Below are 21,232 nucleotides of genomic sequence, written 5' to 3' on the forward strand. Positions count from 1 at the left end.
GCTTATAACCCCCTTTGCTTCCAAGATCCGTAATTCAGAACCACCCCTTAACGTCAAACCAATTCAACTGACATCTGAGATTCATCAGCTCGCGTAGCTGTGCCCACGTACCAATCCGGTCTGGTGGACACGAAAATGCTATTTCAACTCCATATGCTCGCCAGCTCTCGGCCCCCTCTTGTGGTTGCAAGACTGGCCAGGGCTAAGCAAGGCCAAGGCCGGGTCTGTCGCTCCGAGCCGAGCCGGCCATCACTGACGCCAACAAGGGGCTTCATTCCCAGGACAGGCCTTTGACCCTTCGCTATATCCTTTGTTGAATGCATCTTCGGGCCATTGTGTCAAGTAACCTGGACGTTCAAGCGCTGTCCAATACCACCAAGGCGCGTTAAGATGGACACTGTATGCCATGATGAGATGAGCATGCCAAATATGTCGTATATCCAAGAATGGAAGACTATGCTGGACGTTTCCGGCCATCGACTGGCTGACGACAGCCAACGTTTCACCCCCCTTTTCTCTCGAGTTCGTTCTTGGGCGGCTGCTCGCTCTGTGGGTACATCTCTTGCTTGCTCTTGAGTTCGGCAGCCTTTTTCCTGCCCTTTGGGATTTTCTGCCAACCACCGCCATGTTCGTGGTCGTTTTTGGCCCCTTTGGCGTGTCCATTCTCCCGCGCAGGGCCGTTAGCCCTAGGGTTCGTTGAATGAGCAGCTTCAACCTTGGAGGACGCCACGTCAGCCCGAGGCTTCGCCTTTGTCTTCGCTTCAGGCTTGACATCTTGACCTTGGCTCGGAGCATTGACGTGACTTGGTGCTTGGTAGAGAGGTAGATCAAACCGACGGGTCAAGGTTGGTGAAGGTGTCACCGTCTCGTAAACAGGTGACAGGTGTTGCAAGTCTGTCGTCGGTGCCTTTTCTCCTGTGGCCAGATCAAGCTGTGCGATAAGCTGGCTTGGTGGGCCGCGCGGAGTGAACCTTTGGAAATGAGCCGAGGGATCCATTACAGGACCTGTGTAATCTGCCGCAGGGTAAGCGGTGAGACCGAGTCCTCCATCTGGTGTCATCGACACTATGTCATTAGTGTAGCGTGGGGATGATTGCACGTAGTTGGGCGGTTGCGAAGCCGACGAAGAGCCATTCACAACGAGTGGGCGTTCTGGATTCGGCGCTCTCGCGTAAGATGGCGCCATGGATTGAGCTAGCGGCGCCTGTGATTGTAATAAATCGCCATTAACTCGGGGTTGGGTCGCCTGCTGCGGATTTTCGAAAGACACGTCTACTTGGGGTAGTCCCGCTGGCGCTGTCTGATCACGTTTCGACGCAGGGCCTGTCGGTTTGAACCCTGACCCATTAACAACTATCGGCTGCCCATCCGGGACTGGCTTGTTAACCCCTGAAGGGCATGTCGACGAAGCCAGTGGTGTCGGGCTGGTCCCCACAGAGTAGGCTCTGCCGTGACCTAAAGGGGAAGGGGAACGCGAAGTCCGCTTTTGTATCCTGTCAAAGATATTGTGCGGGAACTGGTCGGATGAAAGTCGTCTCCGGCCTGCATTGGATCCTTGAGGGCCGAGGTCCCCAAAAGCAGGCATTCCATTTGCCACAGCCACTGGTCGCGAGTTGGAGCTATTGGGATCAAGGTAGTAGCCGTAGCCTTTGTCATCCGCAGGAGATGCATGCGTGATGACAGTTGGGTTTGCATCAGCATCAGTTGCTTCGTCTGGTATAAAGCTGGGGATGGGCCGTGCCTTGGCGTGCCGCGAAAGAGCGCCCGGTGCCCCTCCATTCACCACAGGGGGGACTCCAGGCAGGCCTGGCACAGGTTGCGCGACTGGCATTGACCGAGACGCTGGCTGGGACTGAGATCGTAACGAGCTTCCGGAGGCCGTTGCGCCAGTCTCGCTCGCGGCGACTGTCCTATGAGGGCTGCGGCGGGGCTCGGCGCTTTGGCCGTTGGATGGTGACGATGGATAGGTAGTGAAACCTTGATGGGCGTAGAACTGCTGGTTTTGCCACGGCCAGTAGTATATTTCGGGGCGCAGCGGAGCCGTAAGAGGCGGATTCTCAATCGAGTTCGTTCGTGACCGTTCAGTTGACGTCTGGGGTTGTGAGGCGTTTCCTCCCTGCATCCTCTGAGCGTGTGCCAGAGCTTGCTGCTGTGCAAAAGCTTGGTTTTGGGTATATTGTAGAAAACGAAGGTTGTTTTCCTGTTGCTGCAACGCCGACAATGTCTGCGCCAGAGCATCATGAGACATATAATTCAACCCGTCTTGAGATGCGACAAATGGATAACCGGGGAAATACATTTGATTTGCACCGTTGTCAAATGCCGTACTCGATGATGCTCTGCGATTGTTTCCGTGGTTGTTGTTTCGGTACTGGCCCTGCTGCCTCCCGCCCCTGCCGTTGCCGCCTCGTCCTCCCCGGTTATTTTGCTGCGAAGCACTTCTAAGCAGCGCAGGCCGGGGTGCCGAGACTGGCTTCTGGAATATCCTCTCCTCTTCTTTCGGGAACTCGAATTGCTCACAGCAGTCGCCCAGTTTTCCTTCTGAGATCAACTCGAAGGCGCGGCGTAATTCGAGATGAATGCCGCGGAACGATGTATCATCAGCCGTGTTGCCGAGATTGCGCATTGTGTTGAATGGTTCCTCCACACACAGTTGGTTGTTGATGGCAAGGTGCCAGTGCTTCTTTTCGGTTTTTCTCATCAGTTTCCCCGAACGGACGCTCAAGGCATGCTCGCCATAGTCGAATTCATGGGCATAAAATCGGAAGAACTGAAACAGTAATTCACCCAGTGTCGACTTGTTCTTGGCGCATATGCCGCGCAGTTTTTCAACATCGTCGGCAAAAGGACTTGGCTCTCCGTCCTTCTTTGGAAGCCTATATTGGAGTTGTTGGTGAAGTGCCGGAACCACAGGAGGCTTGCGCAACTGCAGGAAGGCGATGATCATGCATATCCATGTGTACGAGCTGAGTGTGCCACCAAATGCTGCCGTACCTGTTAGCATCATTTTCTTGAGCAGCCCCTTGCCCGAAATCTTCGCTTACCAGCATCATTCATTACTCTGCGCCGTGTCCAGTATTTGATGATCATCGCTAGAGGCCGCACCCGCTCATCGATATCAATGTATGTTCGGATCATGCGAGTGTTCTCGAGCGCGAGCGTATTGTTGACATTCATGTCGCAGGCAAGTTGGAACTCGGGATCCCATGCTTTGACGATGGGTACCTTGGCCGACGAAACGCAAACAACCTTCTGAAATCCATCTGCAATGTGTTAGCACAGGTTAACAAGGATGGAGCATTGATGGCAACGTACGTTTGGCTAAGAGGTCCGCAAGGATACAAACGCCCTCGAGCTCTTTCCAGGGGGTCGTGATACATATATCCACTAGAGCGAGTTAGCACGAAGTTAACCAGCAAATAACAACCCGAAACCTACCATCAGAATCATCTGAGCACAGCAGGTTGCCTGATGATCCAAAAAGGCGAACACGTATCTCGTGGCCCGGCCATGTGTCATTCAGGAGTTTTTCCAGCTTCTGAATCAGCTTCCCTCGCTTTTCTTCAACGGCCCCTGTCGGTTTTAACCGATCGTAAAGTTCCCTCATGTCTGTACTCAACTTCTTCTCGACATCTTCGGTCAGTTTGTTTTGGACCTTCGACATGTCCGATCGGTCTAGCCGCTCACTGCCTATACTGTAAGGCATTCGTCGCCTTGAGCGCTCCGGTATAGTCTCATATTGACATCCACCACTGCGAGGGGGAGCGGTCTTAGGGAGGGCAGGTTGCCGTTGGTTTCGGAATAGGCCGAGCGGGGTGAATGGCCATGGTTCGCAGTGGGTGATGGCTCTCGCGATTCGAACGAGAATTTACGCGCGTGTTGATGAGGAGTAGAGGGCACTGAGTTTGAGTGAGTCGGCGGTGCCACACTGGCAAGTGTCGCAGGTGATGTCGAGGCTGCAGTCGGACGGACAGGTAGAGTGTTTTGCGTTTTTTGATTTTGGTTCGGATTAGAGGTCACAGGCGCTGGTGCCGACGGTGCCGCAGTTGTCCGTGCCTGCGGTTTTTGCGGCATCTTGTTTGAGGGTGAAGGAATGGAAAGGGAAGCAGAAGATTCCTTCCCTGTTATAACAGCACAACTGGCTTTGTTGGTGGTGTTCGGCAAGCCTCTATTCCCATGGCAAGTCTGCGAGCCCGGTTTCGAGCGGGTGGAATCCTTGTTATTCGACACCTTGGATGTCGAACGAGATCGATTTCCTCCGATGTGAATGGTCGGCGTCGACAGAATGGGCGGCAAAGGAGGTGTTTGAAGTCCTCCTGTTCCTCCTCCTCTACCCCTACTCGGCGCAATGAGTTTGTTGTACTGCAGAAGCTGGGCCTGGTACAGAGAAGATTGTTGCGGGAAGAGGATTGGGATCAAGTCGATATGCGGCTGGCCGCTGTGAGGAGACTTGCTCAATGTAGCGGGGCTCAGTGGCGTCGCTGAGGCAGGGGGCGTCGGAGAGAGAACAGAGTTGAGTCTCGGGACAACAGGACTGGACGTTGAGCGGCTCCAGAGCAGTTTTGGGGGATAATGATGTTTTGAGTCTGCCGTAGTTGGCCTGGCGTCCATGAAAAGTTGGTCGCTGGCTAAGATAAAGCCTTTGTGGTCGAAAGACAATCGGCGTTAAGGCAGAGAGGGGGAGATAGCGCGGCGAGTCGAGTGATGTGACTTGTGCCCCTGATGAACTGGTAGGAATCGCCGAGTAACTCGCTCGATAAATGAAGTGCAAGGCAGGGCCAAGTAGACGGCCGTGATGTGGTCGGCTGAATTCACCGGCGATTGCTGTTGGTCCAAGGCCAATGGTGCTGTAGCAGCACAGTAGCCCTAGACTATGGAGTTTTGAACGAGTGAATGGATCAGTCCAAAAGCCCAGTTATCGGAGGATCGGCGCTCGCTTCGGGATCAATGATGAAATGCACGCTGGACGCTCTCGCCTCGGGTCAACAAGAACCAAAGCGCGCTTGCTCTGCTCCTACTTCGCGCTGAATGCTCGACTTTCTCGTCTCTTTTTTCCAAGTATCCCACAATTCTTGCCTGGGGTGTGCAACTATTGATTTCGTCGCCTCGAGGAAGGGTATCGATATACGCGTGGGAATGCAAGTGTACCGGTCGCTAAGAAGAGAAGACAGCTAAGGACATAAGTACGTTTCGAATCGTTCGCTCGTCTACCGAAGTTGCCACAGAGCGTTCGCAAAGGATGCCGTCCAACTGTCAAGTCGAGGAACACGGCCGAATGGTAGTATGCACCACGCTTCCTTCTATCGCATCCTAGCAAAGCCTGTCAAGGAGAGAAGTGAATGGGTAGCAAATGGTGCTACGCTGGGGTTGAAGTATGTGGCAAGAAAAAGGAAGGAACAACGGCCGGGACAAACAACACGAATCGACGTGTGTATGTGTGTTGGGCGTGGATTGTGTGTGCGTGCGAGTGAGAGTGTATGCTCTATAGGGGCGGGCTGTCGCGAGAAAGCCTGGGGGCCGGGCAAATTGATGGGGGGAAGAATGATGTTATGCGTTCCGCGGTGCAGGCCGTCCGTCTCGGTCTCAGTTGCTAGGTGAATCTGCCACGCCTCGCTCTCGGGGCGAATGTCGACTTTCTGAGAGTAGGAGGTTGCGTGCGGGACAGGACAAGAGAGGGAGAGAGAATGTGTGTGACGGTCTCCAGGAAGTAGTGGAATACGAACAAGAACGAGCCCCCGACTACTTACTAGACGTGATACGTACTGTAGGTAGGCCCTGGGCAAAGTCACATCAAGTGAATGAGTGGTTGATTGGATCAAATGGGGGGGATGGATGGACAGATGGATCAAATGGGCACGGTTACAGCCCAGGTCACGAACATGGACCTACACGTAAGTGACTGCTACGCTTCTAGCCTACTGCTGAATTGGTCAATTGATTGAAGGGGTCCAATTCCCAGCAATGCCCGTATGGAAACGAGTAGTTCCGGGTGCTGTGTGCTCGTGCTAGCTCTCACGACCCAGTCAGGTAGGCTGCCCGCGGCCTATACATTCAGGTACATGATGTACGGTCATACAAAGTACGATTCGATGCGCTAAACGGGCGACCTATGCAGCACTATTTCTAAATTGACAGTGAATAGGACGAATATCAAACACTGTTTAGAATTCGGTGCAATTGTGGTTTTTTTTGGCCGGCATCAATGAAGTCAGGACGCATGCACAACAAACACTGGGGCTTGGCTGGCTGTACGTTAAAGCCGACTCAGCTGGACAGTGCTGCACAATGCCGAACACGCCGAACCCTTAAAATGAAGTAATGCCGTCCACGTTCTTCTTGGCCTAGTTAGTGCTGTATACCCATCGCAACATGGTCTTTATACTTGCAAAGCATCAAGTATTTCTTTGTTCTTCATTCTGTAAAGAGGTGTGCACATGCATGCAGCTGCTATGTGTTGGTCCGTTGGTGCAAAGCAGAGAGACGGTGATGAGGGGACAATGTACCCGGCACGGTACGGCTCAATGTTGGTTGTGCCATTTCCACTGGTCATCGAATAATTGAGCTGGCCGCGCTGGGTGGCGGGCCTATAAGCATGCTAATCGAAGGTACCTTCTAAAATGCATAAGGTATGTACGTACTTCAATTGTATTGCCAATGGGGGCAAGGTACCTCCTACTACAACCTACCTTACTGGCTATTGCCGGCAAATGCCAATTCGTCGTTCCAGAATTTCACCGTTTCCTCAAGCAGTTGGCGTAGAGCGGCAACAGCAATATCGGTGTTGGACAAGAGGAGAAGGGAAGGAGAAGCAAGCCCAGACAGGGCAAGGCTTATTTGGAAAGCAAAGCATTCATGGATCAACCCAGCTCGAACGAGGGGAAAGCCCAAGTCACCAGGAACGCCTTGAGAGTGTTCAATGGCCAGCGGACAGGCTGTCGAAAACGTCAAGCACGAGCGGCCAGCCAAGTCTGTGCTGGGCCATGCTTCCATCATGATGAATGACAGCACCAATTACTGAGACAGAATCCCCGTAGAGTTTGGGACACTCTGCCAAATGACAGGAGGTTCGCAGTTAAAGGGAAGTCAAACATCGAAACATGACAAGCTGTTGGTTGGACAAGACACCAGCAACGAGGAAAACAAGTTCTCCGTCGTCAAAGCCATCATCGTCATCATTGACCTTAGGTAAGTAGGAATGAATTGTATGTACATGCCCGTTTCGCTCCGCTCCCCTGCCTGACTGCCGACGGCACTTTTTTTCTCGGCGACAGCATTCTATGATGTGTATGTCCTGCATTCTTTAAATAACTTACAAATGCCCATCCCGAAGGAAAAATGGCGTTTACACCCTTGAGATCGATCAATATTCCCCGAATCCTTCTTTCATCCTTCCACCGTACGAACACCTACTTTCCGCGATGGAGAGAGCCCCAGCTGGCAGGCATGCATTATCGACGTTGGACTGGGCCCCATGGCCACAAGTGGGTTAGCCGACCTGCCTTGGCCAGTGTTCTATTTTCGAAGGCACACTGACACAGCAAGCAACAACTCCAGCTGTGGGTTATCATTTCTTTTTGGCGACAGGTCGTTCTGATCTGAACGCTCCCCCGTCTTGGTCACCACTCGACCGAGACATTCTTCCACATGCCCCGGACCTTGGCCCATTATGGTGAACTGTTTCAATGCCAGCTCCTGCTCCAGCTGCAGCTGCTGCTGCTGCAGCTGCTGCTTCGCAAGTACCTTCAGCGACCTCAAAGGTCCTTAACCAAGCCACTCCAATCTTACCTGATGGACTGGAAGTTGCTCCCCACTCAAACCACCCCGACTCCTTTTCCCCCTTCTTCTCCTCCTCCTCTGGATGGATACCCAAAGTCCCGAATGCAGAGATGAACCATCGCTGCCGAAAGTTGCTGACTCTTGTCACCCCCCGCTGTTTGACCCATTCAACTCGTCTGATATCATGCATACACGCCAGTGATGAGGCGGGCCAAATTGGCCAAGTGCTTACTCCTACATAGGCACCCGACAGTCGGCACAAACTGGTCGTTGACCCTGCATCGTGGCAACGCTTGCTTCTCCATGAACAACAGAGGCGAACACAGTTGAAGCTATCGTGGCAATACGGCCATTTACTTTCCATATGAGGTGCGCAGTAGTGTGTGATTCACGAGGGTTCGGATGTCCAGCAAGTGCCCACTGCCTGCAGCAACGCACGGTCTCTGCAGCGGCAATCATCCGCCTGCCTGCGACCTTCAGCCCTCAGCCGTCCTGCGCAGACCAGCATTACACGCGAAATGAGCGACGAGTCAGATTTTAACGCTTGACAAGTCTGTACCACGGTTTCTGTGGCCGAGGTTGACGAATCAAACCCCGATCCTGTCCTGCACTTCTTACCATGTTCGTGGAACCGTCAGCAACCACTGCATGCTCATACGAAGGAGAAGGCTGGGAATACCCATCACGTCAGCAACTCAGACGCGGAGGGCTAGTGCGGGTTTTCAGTGACGTTCCTCTGCGCCTCTCCTGGAATCCTAACATGTCTCGCCCTATACGACATGTTTAGTAGATCACTTCGACATGCTCAGTTGACATGAGTTCTGTTTGAGTCTCGGCTCAATAAAGGTAGGATCGGCTCTCATGATTTATAGGACTAACAGTCACAGAACCGGTTGAGGATTCCGACATGGCAATGAAGGCTCGCAACATGTTTCTCAAGCACGGCTGATGTGACGTCAATTATCTTTTCAGCCGTTCAAGTGTGGAAGACGCCGACTGACACGGCGGCTTAGACATGAGAGCGCTCCAAAATTCGTCACTGGCGTTGACTTCAGCTCTCATCGGAGTTCTCGAGAGCCAACGCTGTTAACCAGGTCTGTGACGTCGGTACCTCCTGCCACGGAGGCTACTAGTAAGCCATCCCTACTATGGGGCTTCAATCAGCAGACCAGCAGATTGTCTTGCTCAGCCTGCGTCTAATATGATGTCAGTCCGGATTTGATACTTCGTCTCACAACAATCAGCGATGGGTGGGGTCTGGCTTGCTCGTCCAAGCCGATATCAGTTCATGAACTATGGCGATGGAGTGTGTCTCCATTACGTCCGCTTCCTTTTAGGTACGTATGTCCGTCTAGTCGCTCTCTTTATCTTAAAGCCGCGAACCATTTGAATACTTCCTTCAGATGGGTGAGGTGGAAGCTCATTGCGTCCTATGATGGAGAATTGGACGGCATTTGTCTGAGCAGTCCCTACGTATAGCGGTCAGCCTAGGGGAACTTCGGCAAGCGTGAACCGCCTTGCATGTTTTCTCGTATGACAGCCGTATTCCTGGGTCAAAGCTATATGCTGACGTTCCTGCCTATGGAAACGGGCAGCCAAAATCGCGAGCCGAGTGATGCGCTCGTCGTCCAGCTACTATTGCTGGTAGCGCACATAGTACGGCTCATGACGAGCAAACTCGTTGACTGTATGGACCGTGCCATCGATGGACGGACATGCATCACGGCTACACCGAAAAACACCAAGGTGAGGAGTGAGACATGAGATTCGGCCATGGTTGTCTGATATGGGATCTGCACGCCGCATGCGATGCGGCCACTTGCCGTGTTCCATAATTAGAAGAGGTTCAGAATCCGGGGTAAATAACCACCCACCAAGGCACCCTAGTATCTGGGCCTTTCGGGTCCACGTGATTCCTTTCTCGCAACACACCTGATCATTGTCTCCGTTGAGATATATTCGCCGGAAGCTCGTTCCATACGTCTTAGGAGGATCTACGGATACGAATGTCATCAGCAAACCTTCCGTTTTAGGGTGGTTATATCAATTTGAAAACACGGGCAATGGCACCCAGAATGTTACCTCTTCAGGATGGACCGCCAAGCCCAAAATCTGCCCCCTCTTTACCCGATGCCATTTATTTTATATTGGCCTGATCCAAGCACTGTGCCTCGTCCGCCTTTCATGAGATGGAGGCTCGTGGCTAGACGGTCCGGCCGCTTGATAGATCAATGCCACTAATCAGATCCGCCTGTGCCGCAGACTTGGCCCCCAGTCGGATGCGCGGGGTCTGCTCATTGCGTCGGCGCTTCCATGGCTGATCACTACTTCTGTTCTAGGTAAGTTGTTTGTCACGTATACCCTGTATCCCATATTTGCTTGTCTGCCTATCCAAGCAATTCGGGGAGCCCCATGCCTCTTCTGGCTCAGTGTGAGACTATCCCCTGGACAAGCTCGATATCTCAAGCAGGGGGACTCTGACGGCTGCATCATCACCATCACCAAGAAAGGTCCAAGAAGCGCTGTTGCTGCTTTGGGATTTTATTTTATTTTTCTACCACATCCTACATAGGTCTCGGAGGGCATCACTTGGCAGTTTGGATCGGCTTTCGATGCCCATTTATGCCTGCGGTATTATTATTCGCCATTTTGAACCTAGATTTTGTTCCCCTTTTTGCTAACACGTCCACAGCGCTGTTGTCTTGCGCCGAGTCCGCCCGTGGTCACCGAAGAGAGGGGGCACCCGGTCCTGTCGGTGCCTTAAGCAGCCGGGCCATCTGCCTCCGAGACGGCACGAGCCGCCGTATGCTACATACAGACACATGTCGAACGGATCTTCAGGCGCCCTGTTTATTGGTGCCATCATGACCTACCTAGCACTGAGCTGGCTGGTCATTGATTCCTCGTCCGCTACCGATCGGGTATCGGCCAAGGCACATTGGCTGTTGAATGATCGAGTCTACTACCTAGACCCCCTTATTTGCCCTTCCAGTAATGGCAAGCCTCAATTGCATGGTAGGCAATCCGGACCCCAAGCAAGAAAGAAAAGAAGAGTACAGACCTTGAGGCTCATTGGATGAACATCGTCCCAAAACGGGATTAGTAGCCCAGGCTGCACGCCGGGGCTCATACATCAACGCCCCCGAGCGAGGCTCACGCCAGGCTCAGGTTGGGGTTCGGCCCTTACTAAAAATATGACCCCTCGTCCCAAGCCGCCCCGCCACATTTCCGTGACTGCCCCTGACCCTAATCCCGATTCTCTAGGTTTAGTGCCAAGGAGATGGGAGGCTAGGGTAGTGAGTGGCCGGCCGTTGAAGCCCAGCCCCGATTGGGGAAAAAGCCCAAGGTCCAATGTTACCTAGCCAATTGGGCTATGTTGCATAGGGGGCTCGTGGGCAGCAGCACCGACCGCAAGCGCGCAATGTGCAGTGGCCATCTCTTTATCTATCTATCTCACCCCCACAAGGGTTCTCGGACGGGTGGGGAACTCAGGGATATCTGGTACAAGTTCGAACAGCCAATGCGATGAGACGACTCCTTTGTGTCAAGCTCCAAGCGACGCGGCGACTCAGTCAGTGGTAAACTAGAGTCCCAAGCGAGACTAGGGGTAGAGAGAGTCGCAGGAGCAAAAGTAGCAGACGGGAAAGAGAGCAAAGGAGCACACCCGCTAGCAAAATGTATGTTTCAGCCTCGTGCCATTCCAGCTCGACCGAGGCGTGTTTCATATTCCCTCTCCGCGGCGACATGTCCGCCTTCTTTCTTCCCACGTGAAATGGACGTCTCCCTTCTCTTTGTTTTATTGATCTACTGCTAGGTTGGAACCCGAACTGAGTCGATCCTTTGTGTCTTTGTTACCAATAACACACAGCACTTTCCTTAGCTACATATCGGCTGCCTGCTGTATATCCTGCCGAGAAGCGAAAGAGAGAGCGAGAGAGAAGAGAGTCACTCACTAGTGGATATCCTTACATAATTCCCAGTTGACCCAAGATGTTTTCCAGTCTCTCGACCAAGCTTGCCATGCGCAAGGTCGGCATCAAGAGCGACACATTCGACTTCTCCTCGCCCGAGCCCAAAAAGGGCTCCAAGGGCGCGCCCGAGGACGACGAGCCGGCCAACGGCGGCTGGGCCCAATGGATGACGGTCAAGAAGCTGCCTCTGACCGCCCAGGCCTGGCTGTCGCCGCTCCCACCGCCCGTCCCCATCGCCCCCGAGTGCCCCAAGGTGGGCGACCTGGCACCCCTCGATCGCGACAGACAGTTGCAGTTTGGCGGCGGGAAGCGCATCGTCGTGCTCTTCCTGCGGTGCGTGGGCTGTGCTTGTAAGTTGGGCGAAAACCCCCGCCCCCCTACATCCTATCTATTAGCCCGGCATGCCCGATTCATTCACTGCCCATACACACATCTATCTCCACAGTTGAGCTAATGCAGGGATGCAAACCATCAGTCGCACAGAAATCCTTCCTCGCCCTCCCGAACGCTCGCCAACCGCCACCAGGGCAAGATCACCTGCGTAGCCGTCTCGCACTCGTCGCGCGACGCGACGCGGAAATGGATGGACCTGCTGGGCGGCGCGTGGAACGTCGAGGTGCTCATCGACGAGGACCGCGCCATCTACGCGGCGTGGGGCCTCGGGCTGGGGTCCGTGTGGTACATGTTCAACCCGACGACCTTTTCGCAAGGGTGGAAGGAAAAGGGCTGGCTCGGCGAGAAGGTCGCGGGGTCCATCAACCGGACGGGGAGCATGGGCCCCGGAGCGGGCGCTGGAGCGAAGAACAACAGCAGCAGCAACAACAACAACAAGAACGCAAAAGGAGGAGCGGCCGGGGCGGGTGCGGCGGCGGACGAGGAAGATATGGAGGGGCCCAGTACGGCGCTGGGAAACAAGTGGCAGCAGGCGGGTGTGTTCGCCATTGACGGCCGAGGCACCGTGGTCTATGCTGAGAAGGCGACAAGGGCAGATGATGTCATGAACTTGGATGCCGCTGTCCAGATTTTGGGTCTCTGACCGTGCCCCTCCCATTTGGACAAGGAGGGGGAGGCTGTGGGCAGGCGTTGTACAACATTTCGGGTGAAGCGAGGGAATCTGTATCTTTTGTTTGTATTTCAGAGCGAGGCGTACCAAATGCAAAATGCAATTTCGGGTTTTCTATTACAGTTGCCTCCACGTAGCCCGACTTGTCATGCCACTCTTCCCGAAGGCCTGAGATAGGAATTCGAATCGGCTTCGGGACCATGTTCCACCACCTGTCGTACCGCAGGATACGGGAGACAAGTTCAGATGGTACAGCAGCGTCTGATGTCTTGTTGCACCCTAGATTCGCGACGGACGGGTCTGAGGTGGTCCCTTATATCGAGAACTCGGGAGGTTGGATGATGAATCACGTAATCTTCAATGCATCCGAAAATGCGACGTGCAGGTGCCCCAAAGTGTGTATTGATCCATTTTTGTTACCAGAGACCCCCCCTCCCCTGAGCTTGCCAAACTCCCCTACGCGCAGACCGAGAAGCGATATCTCCTTGATGCTTTACAACGAGTCCCATGCCAACCAACAAATAAGCGTACGCTACAGAAAACCAACCATTTCAAGACCACCGAAAACGACAACCCATTACCGCCAGTTTTGTTGTTGTGTGTGGAAAAACGCTGCCCCGAAAGAATATCAAACTCCCAGTACTGCAATATTATAGTGATGAGCAAACTCCTTTCCATCCGGGTGTAGCCAACGCGAGAAACCACATCGAATCCACAGCATGTCGACTCCCTATCCATATGCCTTTCCCTTGCCCCCGTAACGCAACAGAGCCGTGAAAACAAAATTCAATAACCTCAGTCTTTCGTATCCTTGGAACCCCAACCCCAGTTCTTGCCGACCAAATAGGAAAAAGGCGAGGCAAAACAAAAACCTGAATGAACCGCACCGACTGGCTGAGACCCCTATATATCGAGGTCCGGGATCTCGACGTCTGGTCCGGCCAACAACAGGCGAACATGATCAAGTGCAGAAGAAAAGAAAGAATCGAAACATAACTCCAAATCAGGGGAATACCACCCAGGTCTGAATCAAACCCCTATTTCCGTATTCCGTAAAAGGGCCCTGAACACCTCATGCTGATGCTGGCAACGCTTTCCCTCGTGCATGAAACCCGACTGACCTGAACACCGTGTTTTGTGCTGGAAATGATATTACTCAATGTCGTCATTGTCATCGATAGAGACGGTGCTCGAAATAAAAATGGATGGGACCAGGACCTAACCCCAAACACTGGCCTGGACACCTAGGCCAGAAGGCTGTTTGCCCCAGACACCAGATCCGTTGCCCCAGCGGTTGTAGCCATCTGGGGTAGCACTGGCCGGGTTGGAGGGAGCTCCAGATGCTGGGAGTCCCTGTCCGTTTTCGTCGCCATGGCCCGCTGCATTGAAACCATGGCTCAATGGGGATGGCAACGGAGTGGTGGAGCGCTTATTGAGGGCTGGGTTCTGCGCTTGGGCGCTGACCGACGGGCGAGTTCCGATAGGTGCCACAGCACTACCTCCCTGGCTCACAGGCCCTCCTTGGCGAGGAGGAGATCCGCCGGGCGATGAGTTGCTGGTGCGGTTGGCTTGCTGCACAGCGGCGTCGAAAGGTCCCTTGCTGGCTGGGTTGGACTGAGGGCTCGCATTGCTGTTAGCCCGGGATCCCGAAGCATCTTGAAGCTGTCCATGGTTCTCGGGGCCGCCACGTGCATATTCATAGGCGAGAGGGGAGGGGCCTCGGTGGCTGGAAGGGCCAGTGGACAAGCCAGGTCCACCAGGTCGACTGCCGCTCGCTTCGTCGGGGTAGCCGCCGTTCTCGCTGAAAGATCCTTCGCCGCCATAGAGTGCGCTTCGTTGGCGGGCGATCAGGTCGCGGCGTTCCTCCTCGGACATGTTGCCAGGGCTGAGTGCTCGTTCCGTCTTGACGGGGTAGGCCACGTCAGATAGAACAGCTACGACATCTGGTCAGCGTAAACTCTCAAACCGTCGACGACTGTGAGGGGTGGATTTGGGATAGTGGTAACAGGCGAATGGAGAGAAGACGCGTCAACACGAAATTTGCTCGAATTTGCAGCAACATGATGAGGAAAGAAAAACATGATACATGTTGGTTCCACCCTTGCGGGATCTTCGTTCTTTCTTTCTTTTGTAATTTGCACGACACTGTCTTTTCTGCGACTCGTCTGTGGTATGATAGGTAGGTAGATAGGGTTGGCTGTGCTATACAGAAGAGGGCGGCCTACTTCGGTTGTACTGCTGCTCCTGATGGTAATTGCGCAGCTCTCGCTCCCGCTGAGCTGCCAATCTCCGCTTTGCCTGCATCATCTGCTCAGCCTCGTTGGAACCGCGCGAGGACTGGTGTCGCTGGGCAGCGTAGAAGTTTTGCAGGCCGCCGCCGGAGTGGCTGCTGCCACTGCCCAGGCGCGCGTCTCCGAACTCTCCGCCGACCGAGTTATGACGCGAACCGCCAGGTCCAGAAGAGCCACGGCCGTCTGCAATCCCGTTAGCCACCATTGTTCCTTCTCATAAAGCCCGGCCTCGTCCTCGTCCTCCCATCATCGAACCCGACATCCGTCCTCGTGAGGGTGGGGTTGGGAATCGGCCGGTATTCGGGCCCTGCTGAAAGGGGACCAACTCACGTCGCATGGGCATCGGAGGACCAGAGAACATCTTTCCGCTCTTAACGAGATTGTCGATGGCCCGTTCGACCTCTATAAGCGCTGATCGTTAGCTGGTGATTCCCTTTTGACATCTGTGATCGAGGCACACCGCCTCCAATGGTGAAGCAAGTAGGAAGCGATCGTGATTCGTGCGGGAAGGTGTTGCGCAAATTCCATCTCCACCAGGACTCCGATTCGACGTACCCTCTATCTGATGCGAGAACGCAGCCAACTCTTCGCGCGGGACGGTCGAGCTTGCGCCTGTGAATGACGGTCAGTCAACTCGTACTTTTCCAGCCTGGAATCATCTCCGACTCACCAGACCGAGCGGGCGGAGGGGGCGGCGGCGGGGTTTGGTGGTTCCAGTCCGGTTGGCCACCAGCACCTGCACCGGGCCACTGCTGCTCGCCGTAGTATTGCGACATGTCGATATCAGGAAAGATCCTTCTCTTCTGCTTGCTACTGCGACTGCCTGCCAAAAAAAATTCGAGAGGCGAACGGATACTCGCAGCTCGAATAGACGTTTCGGATCGGTCTGGTACAGATGCAGAAGTGTCGTAAAACTTCAATGTGCTTTCGTCGACCACCTCTTTCCTACACGAGTCGTACAGGTCGGTAGGTAGTTTTGTCGATTCGGAGGGATCCCCTTCGCAGACCGAATGTTAGTCTTCTGAAGAATATGTAATAAGGGGAAGAAATCGGTGGGAAAAGAGTGGGCATAGCACTGGGTACGCAGAACGAATAAGTCAAGCAGCGGCGCCAGGGTGAATCCACCACGATCGGGTATATGTACCAGAAGGCAGCTGAAGGAACGACCAGCAATGCGCTTGCGACCGGGAAGAAAAAAAGAACTCTTGGTCGTTGGCCAAAGAGCTGGAACTTTGCGGTACTGGTTTTTGGCTTACTTGCACGCGACGCGAAGAGTTGCCCCAAGTGTAAGCCCCAAAATGACGCAGAATTCAAATGGCTGTTTGTTTTCTGTAGCAATTCCTGGGTTCAGACAAAAATGTCTGAGGCCTTTCCCACACTCTCACACACGCGCGCCGCTTGCCGCCTTGGGGCCTTGGGGGTGGAGGAAAACGAGGAAATGTACAGGCAACTTGGATCCCCCCTTTGCCCGCTGTTTGGTACTAGAACACCACTTGGGAAGGGGAGAAAACGGAAGAAAAACAATGTCTCTCGCCAATCGCACTCGAGGTGGGATGCCACTCACCAAAATGAAGAGAAGCCCAGAAGTCTCGAATTTAGCCGTTGGAAGGATACACTGTGGCAGTTGTTCCCAAAAAAAAAAACAACGGCTCGCACTTTCTCAAACGGCGTCGCCAACCAAAGCGCTATCGGTGGTAGCCTAAGTATGTATGTATTGACGAGGCAGGCCGAATTTCGAATTTCGTACAATCAAAACCAGCTAAGGGATTGTCAGAACACCCGGTGCGCTTTTTGTCTCGAGAGGATACCCGGGATGGAGGAGGTATGCAGATTGGAAATCTCAGAGATTGCAGTGGGCGATAAAGAAGCAGAAGGGGGCAAGACTGCCGTGAGGGTTTTGGGGGGTGTGCGGTTTCAAAGAGGGTGACGGACGTCCAAGACGAGACGGGAGGGAAAGAAAGGGAACTTCGAAAAGCAGAGAAGTCTTTGGTCGCCTACCGAGGGAATTATCGGAGTAAAAGAAAGCGACGATTGTAGCAGCAGATCTACCGCATGGGTCAAAATGGGGTTGCTCTGTGTGCGGCACTATGGTACTGTAATGGATTGGATGGAGTGAGCGAGTGGCCTTCTGGTGAACAGAACGTAACAACGCTTGTCGAGAAATGGCAGGCCCGTGGGTTGATTATGTTGGGTGTGATGATATGCTGGATGCTGATAGGCACGGAAGGGTGAGGATAGAATGATAGGTACGTTTTCTATTGATCAACGCCATCATCTGTATTTACGTCGGCATCAATATCTACATCTGCTCTGCTCTGTTCTCCATGCTGTGGTGGTAGTGGTGTATGTAGTTGCTGTTGTTGATAATGATGACGGCCAACTTGCTTTTTTGATTATACGCATCTCTCCTTGTAGGGAGGTGTCGTGCCATCATCATATTCTTCTTCTTCTTCTAGAAAATGGAAACACAATCGTAGTTTCGGGCCAAAACCCCCCTCCTCAACTTTTTTTTTCCTTACCTCTCCAGCTCGATTCCACGACGATTTCCCAAATGGATATCTAAAAGTGGGCAGGGTGGGGAGCCCGCTATCTTTTTCACAAGGAGAGGAGCATGTGGAATTACTTGTCTGTGGAGAAGTCCCTGCCTAGCTTCCACCCAATATCAGTGCTGGTCAAGTACCGGTACGAAGCATGCGTAGGGGGACATCAATTGATCAATTGATCGATTGAAGGAGGAGGTTGCCTGTCTAAGTAATCTGTTAGTGTGCTCGACCTCCCGTCCTCGAGGTTGTTGGTACATCCGACATGGCAACGCACGCACACACTGCATTGGGCGGGCTGTTCAACATAACCAATCGAACCCTGGAGGTTTACCCGCTGTTGTTTATTTCAACAGTGCCACAGGCCCGAGAGGGGTTCTCGCAGCAGGATGGCAAGAAAAACGAAGGCCGGGTGTCCCTTATATTGTTCTGATTGTCTGTGAGACCGGAGGGACGTGCCGGTCTCATTTCTCCCCTGAGCAACAACGCTCACCTGCTTCTTCTGGGGTACTTGGCATTTTGTTGTGCAGCGTTGGATGACAAACCCAACGAGAATCAGGATAGGGGAGGCATGGTGGCTAACGCAGATCCGGAGATGTCGTGTGTTGTGTGTTGTGTTGCCTCGGAGAGCGGAAGACGATGCTTGTCTACTGCTGATCGAGTCAAATGAGGCCTAAAATCATCCTACGGTAAGTAAGTAGGTACGTTGTACGTACATGCGTACATACAATTGCCTGCCATCCATTGATCGATTCAAACTTACAGCATTGCTTGATGAATGATTCAAGCTCGAATGGCCAGACCGGTACCTACGCACTCTCATGGTTCGCTATTGAATGACGCCAGTCTTGATGCAAGGCAAGCCTCTCGAACGCTTCCTCTTTATCCCAAATTAGTCGCCTGCATCTTGACATCGTGCATACAGCACACCTACATGTACATGCCTAATATAGGAATTCTGGAGGAGGTGTGTATTGGGCGGCCATCGACGGGCTTGACGAGTACATGTACATTGCTTATTATTTAGTCTGTTACCTAACTGAAGAATGCGGGCGCAACCGCTGCCCGTGACAGGCCATCCATTCGGTATCCAGACCTGGATATGGCATTCGCTAGGTCGTTACTGCTGCTGTTCATGGCACTGATCAGATGCTGATGCTGATGCTGATGCTGCACCGTATGTACATGCAATGTGTATGTACATGTAGCTACCACTGCACTGCACAGCAAGTGTGCACATGCATGATACAGTATGTACATCAGGTACCTGCCTGCCTGCCTGCCTACATGTCAGTAGGTAGGTAGGCACAGGCACAGGCACAGGCACAGGATCAGGATCAGGATCAGGTATCGAGAAACAGGAACCCAATCTGCTGGAACCGTCGCACCCGACCACAGCAGAAACAGTATCGTCTCAAGTCGCCAACCAGGCACGCACCCAAGACCGATGGGATGCTCGCTCCCACACAACGCACCGCACCGGGTGGTTTGCCCAGAGGTTCTGCTAGCTTTTCCACTGGCAAACTGCTGGTACAGTACTTGGCAATGTACTTGGCATAAGCTTGCAAAGTCGCCTAGTGCTCGCTTGGGCTTTAGGTTGCGATCGTCAGTGGTGCGAGGATGTAATTACACCCATCGGCTGTGAATTTCTAGGACGCCCGCGTTTCCGCAGTAGGAATAAGCAGCGTCTTTTAGTCATTCCCGCTAGATCTGCCAGTCATTACGGCTGATTGAGTGATGCGGGCCAGCTGCTGTGGGCCAAGGCGCCCAGAGCAAGGGCAAAGTTGTGAAAGTAGCGCCGCGGACGAAAAAGAGACAGATTGACAAGGCCAGCCAGTGCTTGCCAATGCTTTTCCGTTGGAGATTGGCTCCTCCTCTCTCCAGACTCTTCAGACTCTTCAGACTCTGCTTCATCTCGACTGCAGCTCTCTCTTTTCACGTGTTCTCTCACCGGCCCGGCTAGGTAGGCCCGGTACTAATGTAATACGCCAAAAACAATATCCGAATTCAACCATACCTACGTATGCGTGTACGTCGGAGGTAGCAGGCGGGTAGTCGAGATGCAGCACTGAGGGCCGTAGGTAGCATCTCAGCCGCTGCTTAACGCACTAACGTTTTACGAGGGAGATTAACAAGATCTCCTCCAATGCCAGTACAACTAGACACTTCAATTCGTAGTTATAGCAATTACATACATACATCAAGGACCCCGGACATTGGCTCTGGGTACACAACGCTCCGAGCGCCTTTGCCGTTTGAACCGGCTCGAGAAATAGGGCGCGAAGGCGTGAAAGGATGGATGCCCATCTGGCCCATCCTCGACTTGGTCCCTGCGCGACCCAGGGCGATAAATCTTGGCCGGTACGGGGCATGTACTGGTCCATGGGCCAAAACCTCAATTTATTTGTCCCCCTCCTCCACTCGTCACATTCTGTATCGTCAGACTGTCGGTTGTCCCCCGCACAGCAGCATCGTTACCGCAACTTGGTAACCAGCCCCCTTTTCCCATCGGCAGCCCAGCCCAGAATTTGCACTCCTCCTGTGACCGGAGCAGGCAGAGCAAAAGTTGTCTGGCCTGTCTGCTACACCTGCTTGCGTTCGGTACGCCTGATACAGCTGGCTTTGTCCCGTCGCCAGCTAAAACGAAGCGCGTGCATATTCTATACCTCTCTAGCCTCCCCAATTCAGCCCCGTGGCACCCCCGGCGGCCGGCGACTCGAGCACGCGAACTGGCGCGGACCTAGAGTCTAGCTAGTGCTTGCTCGCGCTCTGGTCCGTCTCGTCCCATCGTGCCAAGGAGAATTACCACCAGGCCCAGCTCATAGTCTAGTCGGGACGCTTGCCCATGTACCTGTTACGCGATCTAATCGCCAACACATACCTCCAACCCCATTGTATTGGCAAACAAGGCCTTCCTTGTAGCTAATAATAAATTGGATGCGGATGGGCCCCATCGTATGTTGTACAAGATTATTAATGAGTGTTCGACCCGTGGGGGCGACCGGCTGCTCTCTGTCTCCCTTACCTTGCCTTACCTTACTTGTGGCAGTATAGGTTATATTGTACAGGGCCAACAACGTATAGGTTATTTCCCTGGCTGGCTGGCTGGCTGGTTGTATGTATGTGGTGGCATTTAGCCTCCCGGGCCGAGACACAGGGCAACCCTATGTATGCCAGTTCGTTCCACAGCCAATAACCCAAGAGGATCCCTCGGTCGCATGTGGGATGATGTGGTTGAGTGTTGGGTCCCAGAATCGGCATCGTCACCACCTAAGACCTAACAGGCTGCAAGGTGTTCCTTCTGCCACAGAAGAGTCCTCCGGGACGGAAGCTGAATCTCTTGTTCGGAACTGGTTGCCGCCGCGGAGCCCTGGAGGAGACCAACCCCACCAAGCCTTCCAGTCCCTACAGAGAGGGCCGGCGGACAACTACGTCACCTCTGGATACTGTACTGTGTGTGTATTACCACCATGACCTGTATTGCAGCCATCAGTGGTACGGTATGTTCACCACCAATTCCCGATATTCGCATCGTAGGTACGCCTCGACCTGGCCGTTATGTTTACCTACTTACCTCACCCTCTGTGGCGT

At 53.4% G+C, this 21,232-nt stretch overlaps 5 protein-coding genes across 5 annotated transcripts; 1 reads left to right on the plus strand and 4 right to left on the minus strand.

Moving 5' to 3' along the window:
• Positions 1 to 502: 502 nt before the first annotated feature.
• On the minus strand, positions 503 to 3,664 carry PG997_009667 (putative polynucleotide adenylyltransferase; the record flags this gene model as incomplete). The annotated part of the gene is made up of 4 exons (XM_066813982.1): positions 503 to 2,994; positions 3,045 to 3,263; positions 3,316 to 3,387; positions 3,439 to 3,664. The coding sequence occupies 4 exons, from the start codon at positions 3,662 to 3,664 to the stop codon at positions 503 to 505; spliced, it is 3,009 nt and encodes a 1,002-aa protein (XP_066665944.1).
• A 26-nt stretch (positions 3,665 to 3,690) lies between these two features.
• PG997_009668 (uncharacterized protein) lies at positions 3,691 to 4,611 on the minus strand (the record flags this gene model as incomplete). Its single annotated transcript, XM_066813983.1, has 1 exon — positions 3,691 to 4,611. The coding sequence occupies one exon, from the start codon at positions 4,609 to 4,611 to the stop codon at positions 3,691 to 3,693; it is 921 nt and encodes a 306-aa protein (XP_066665945.1).
• Positions 4,612 to 6,687: 2,076 nt separating this feature from the next.
• PG997_009669 (uncharacterized protein) lies at positions 6,688 to 6,993 on the minus strand (the record flags this gene model as incomplete). Its single annotated transcript, XM_066813984.1, has 1 exon — positions 6,688 to 6,993. One exon carries the CDS (start codon positions 6,991 to 6,993, stop codon positions 6,688 to 6,690), a length of 306 nt encoding a protein of 101 aa, XP_066665946.1.
• Positions 6,994 to 11,766: 4,773 nt separating this feature from the next.
• PG997_009670 (uncharacterized protein) lies at positions 11,767 to 12,783 on the plus strand (the record flags this gene model as incomplete). Its single annotated transcript, XM_066813985.1, has 2 exons — positions 11,767 to 12,080; positions 12,231 to 12,783. 2 exons carry the CDS (start codon positions 11,767 to 11,769, stop codon positions 12,781 to 12,783), a joined length of 867 nt encoding a protein of 288 aa, XP_066665947.1.
• A 1,245-nt stretch (positions 12,784 to 14,028) lies between these two features.
• On the minus strand, positions 14,029 to 15,877 carry PG997_009671 (uncharacterized protein; the record flags this gene model as incomplete). The annotated part of the gene is made up of 5 exons (XM_066813986.1): positions 14,029 to 14,744; positions 15,036 to 15,284; positions 15,432 to 15,503; positions 15,657 to 15,713; positions 15,772 to 15,877. The coding sequence occupies 5 exons, from the start codon at positions 15,875 to 15,877 to the stop codon at positions 14,029 to 14,031; spliced, it is 1,200 nt and encodes a 399-aa protein (XP_066665948.1).
• Positions 15,878 to 21,232: the final 5,355 nt, after the last annotated feature.

This window comes from Apiospora hydei (genome assembly GCF_038363865.1).
Source record: "Apiospora hydei strain CBS 114990 chromosome Unknown utg000007l_segment0_segment0, whole genome shotgun sequence".
In the NCBI taxonomy this organism is placed as follows: domain Eukaryota; kingdom Fungi; phylum Ascomycota; class Sordariomycetes; order Amphisphaeriales; family Apiosporaceae; genus Apiospora; species Apiospora hydei.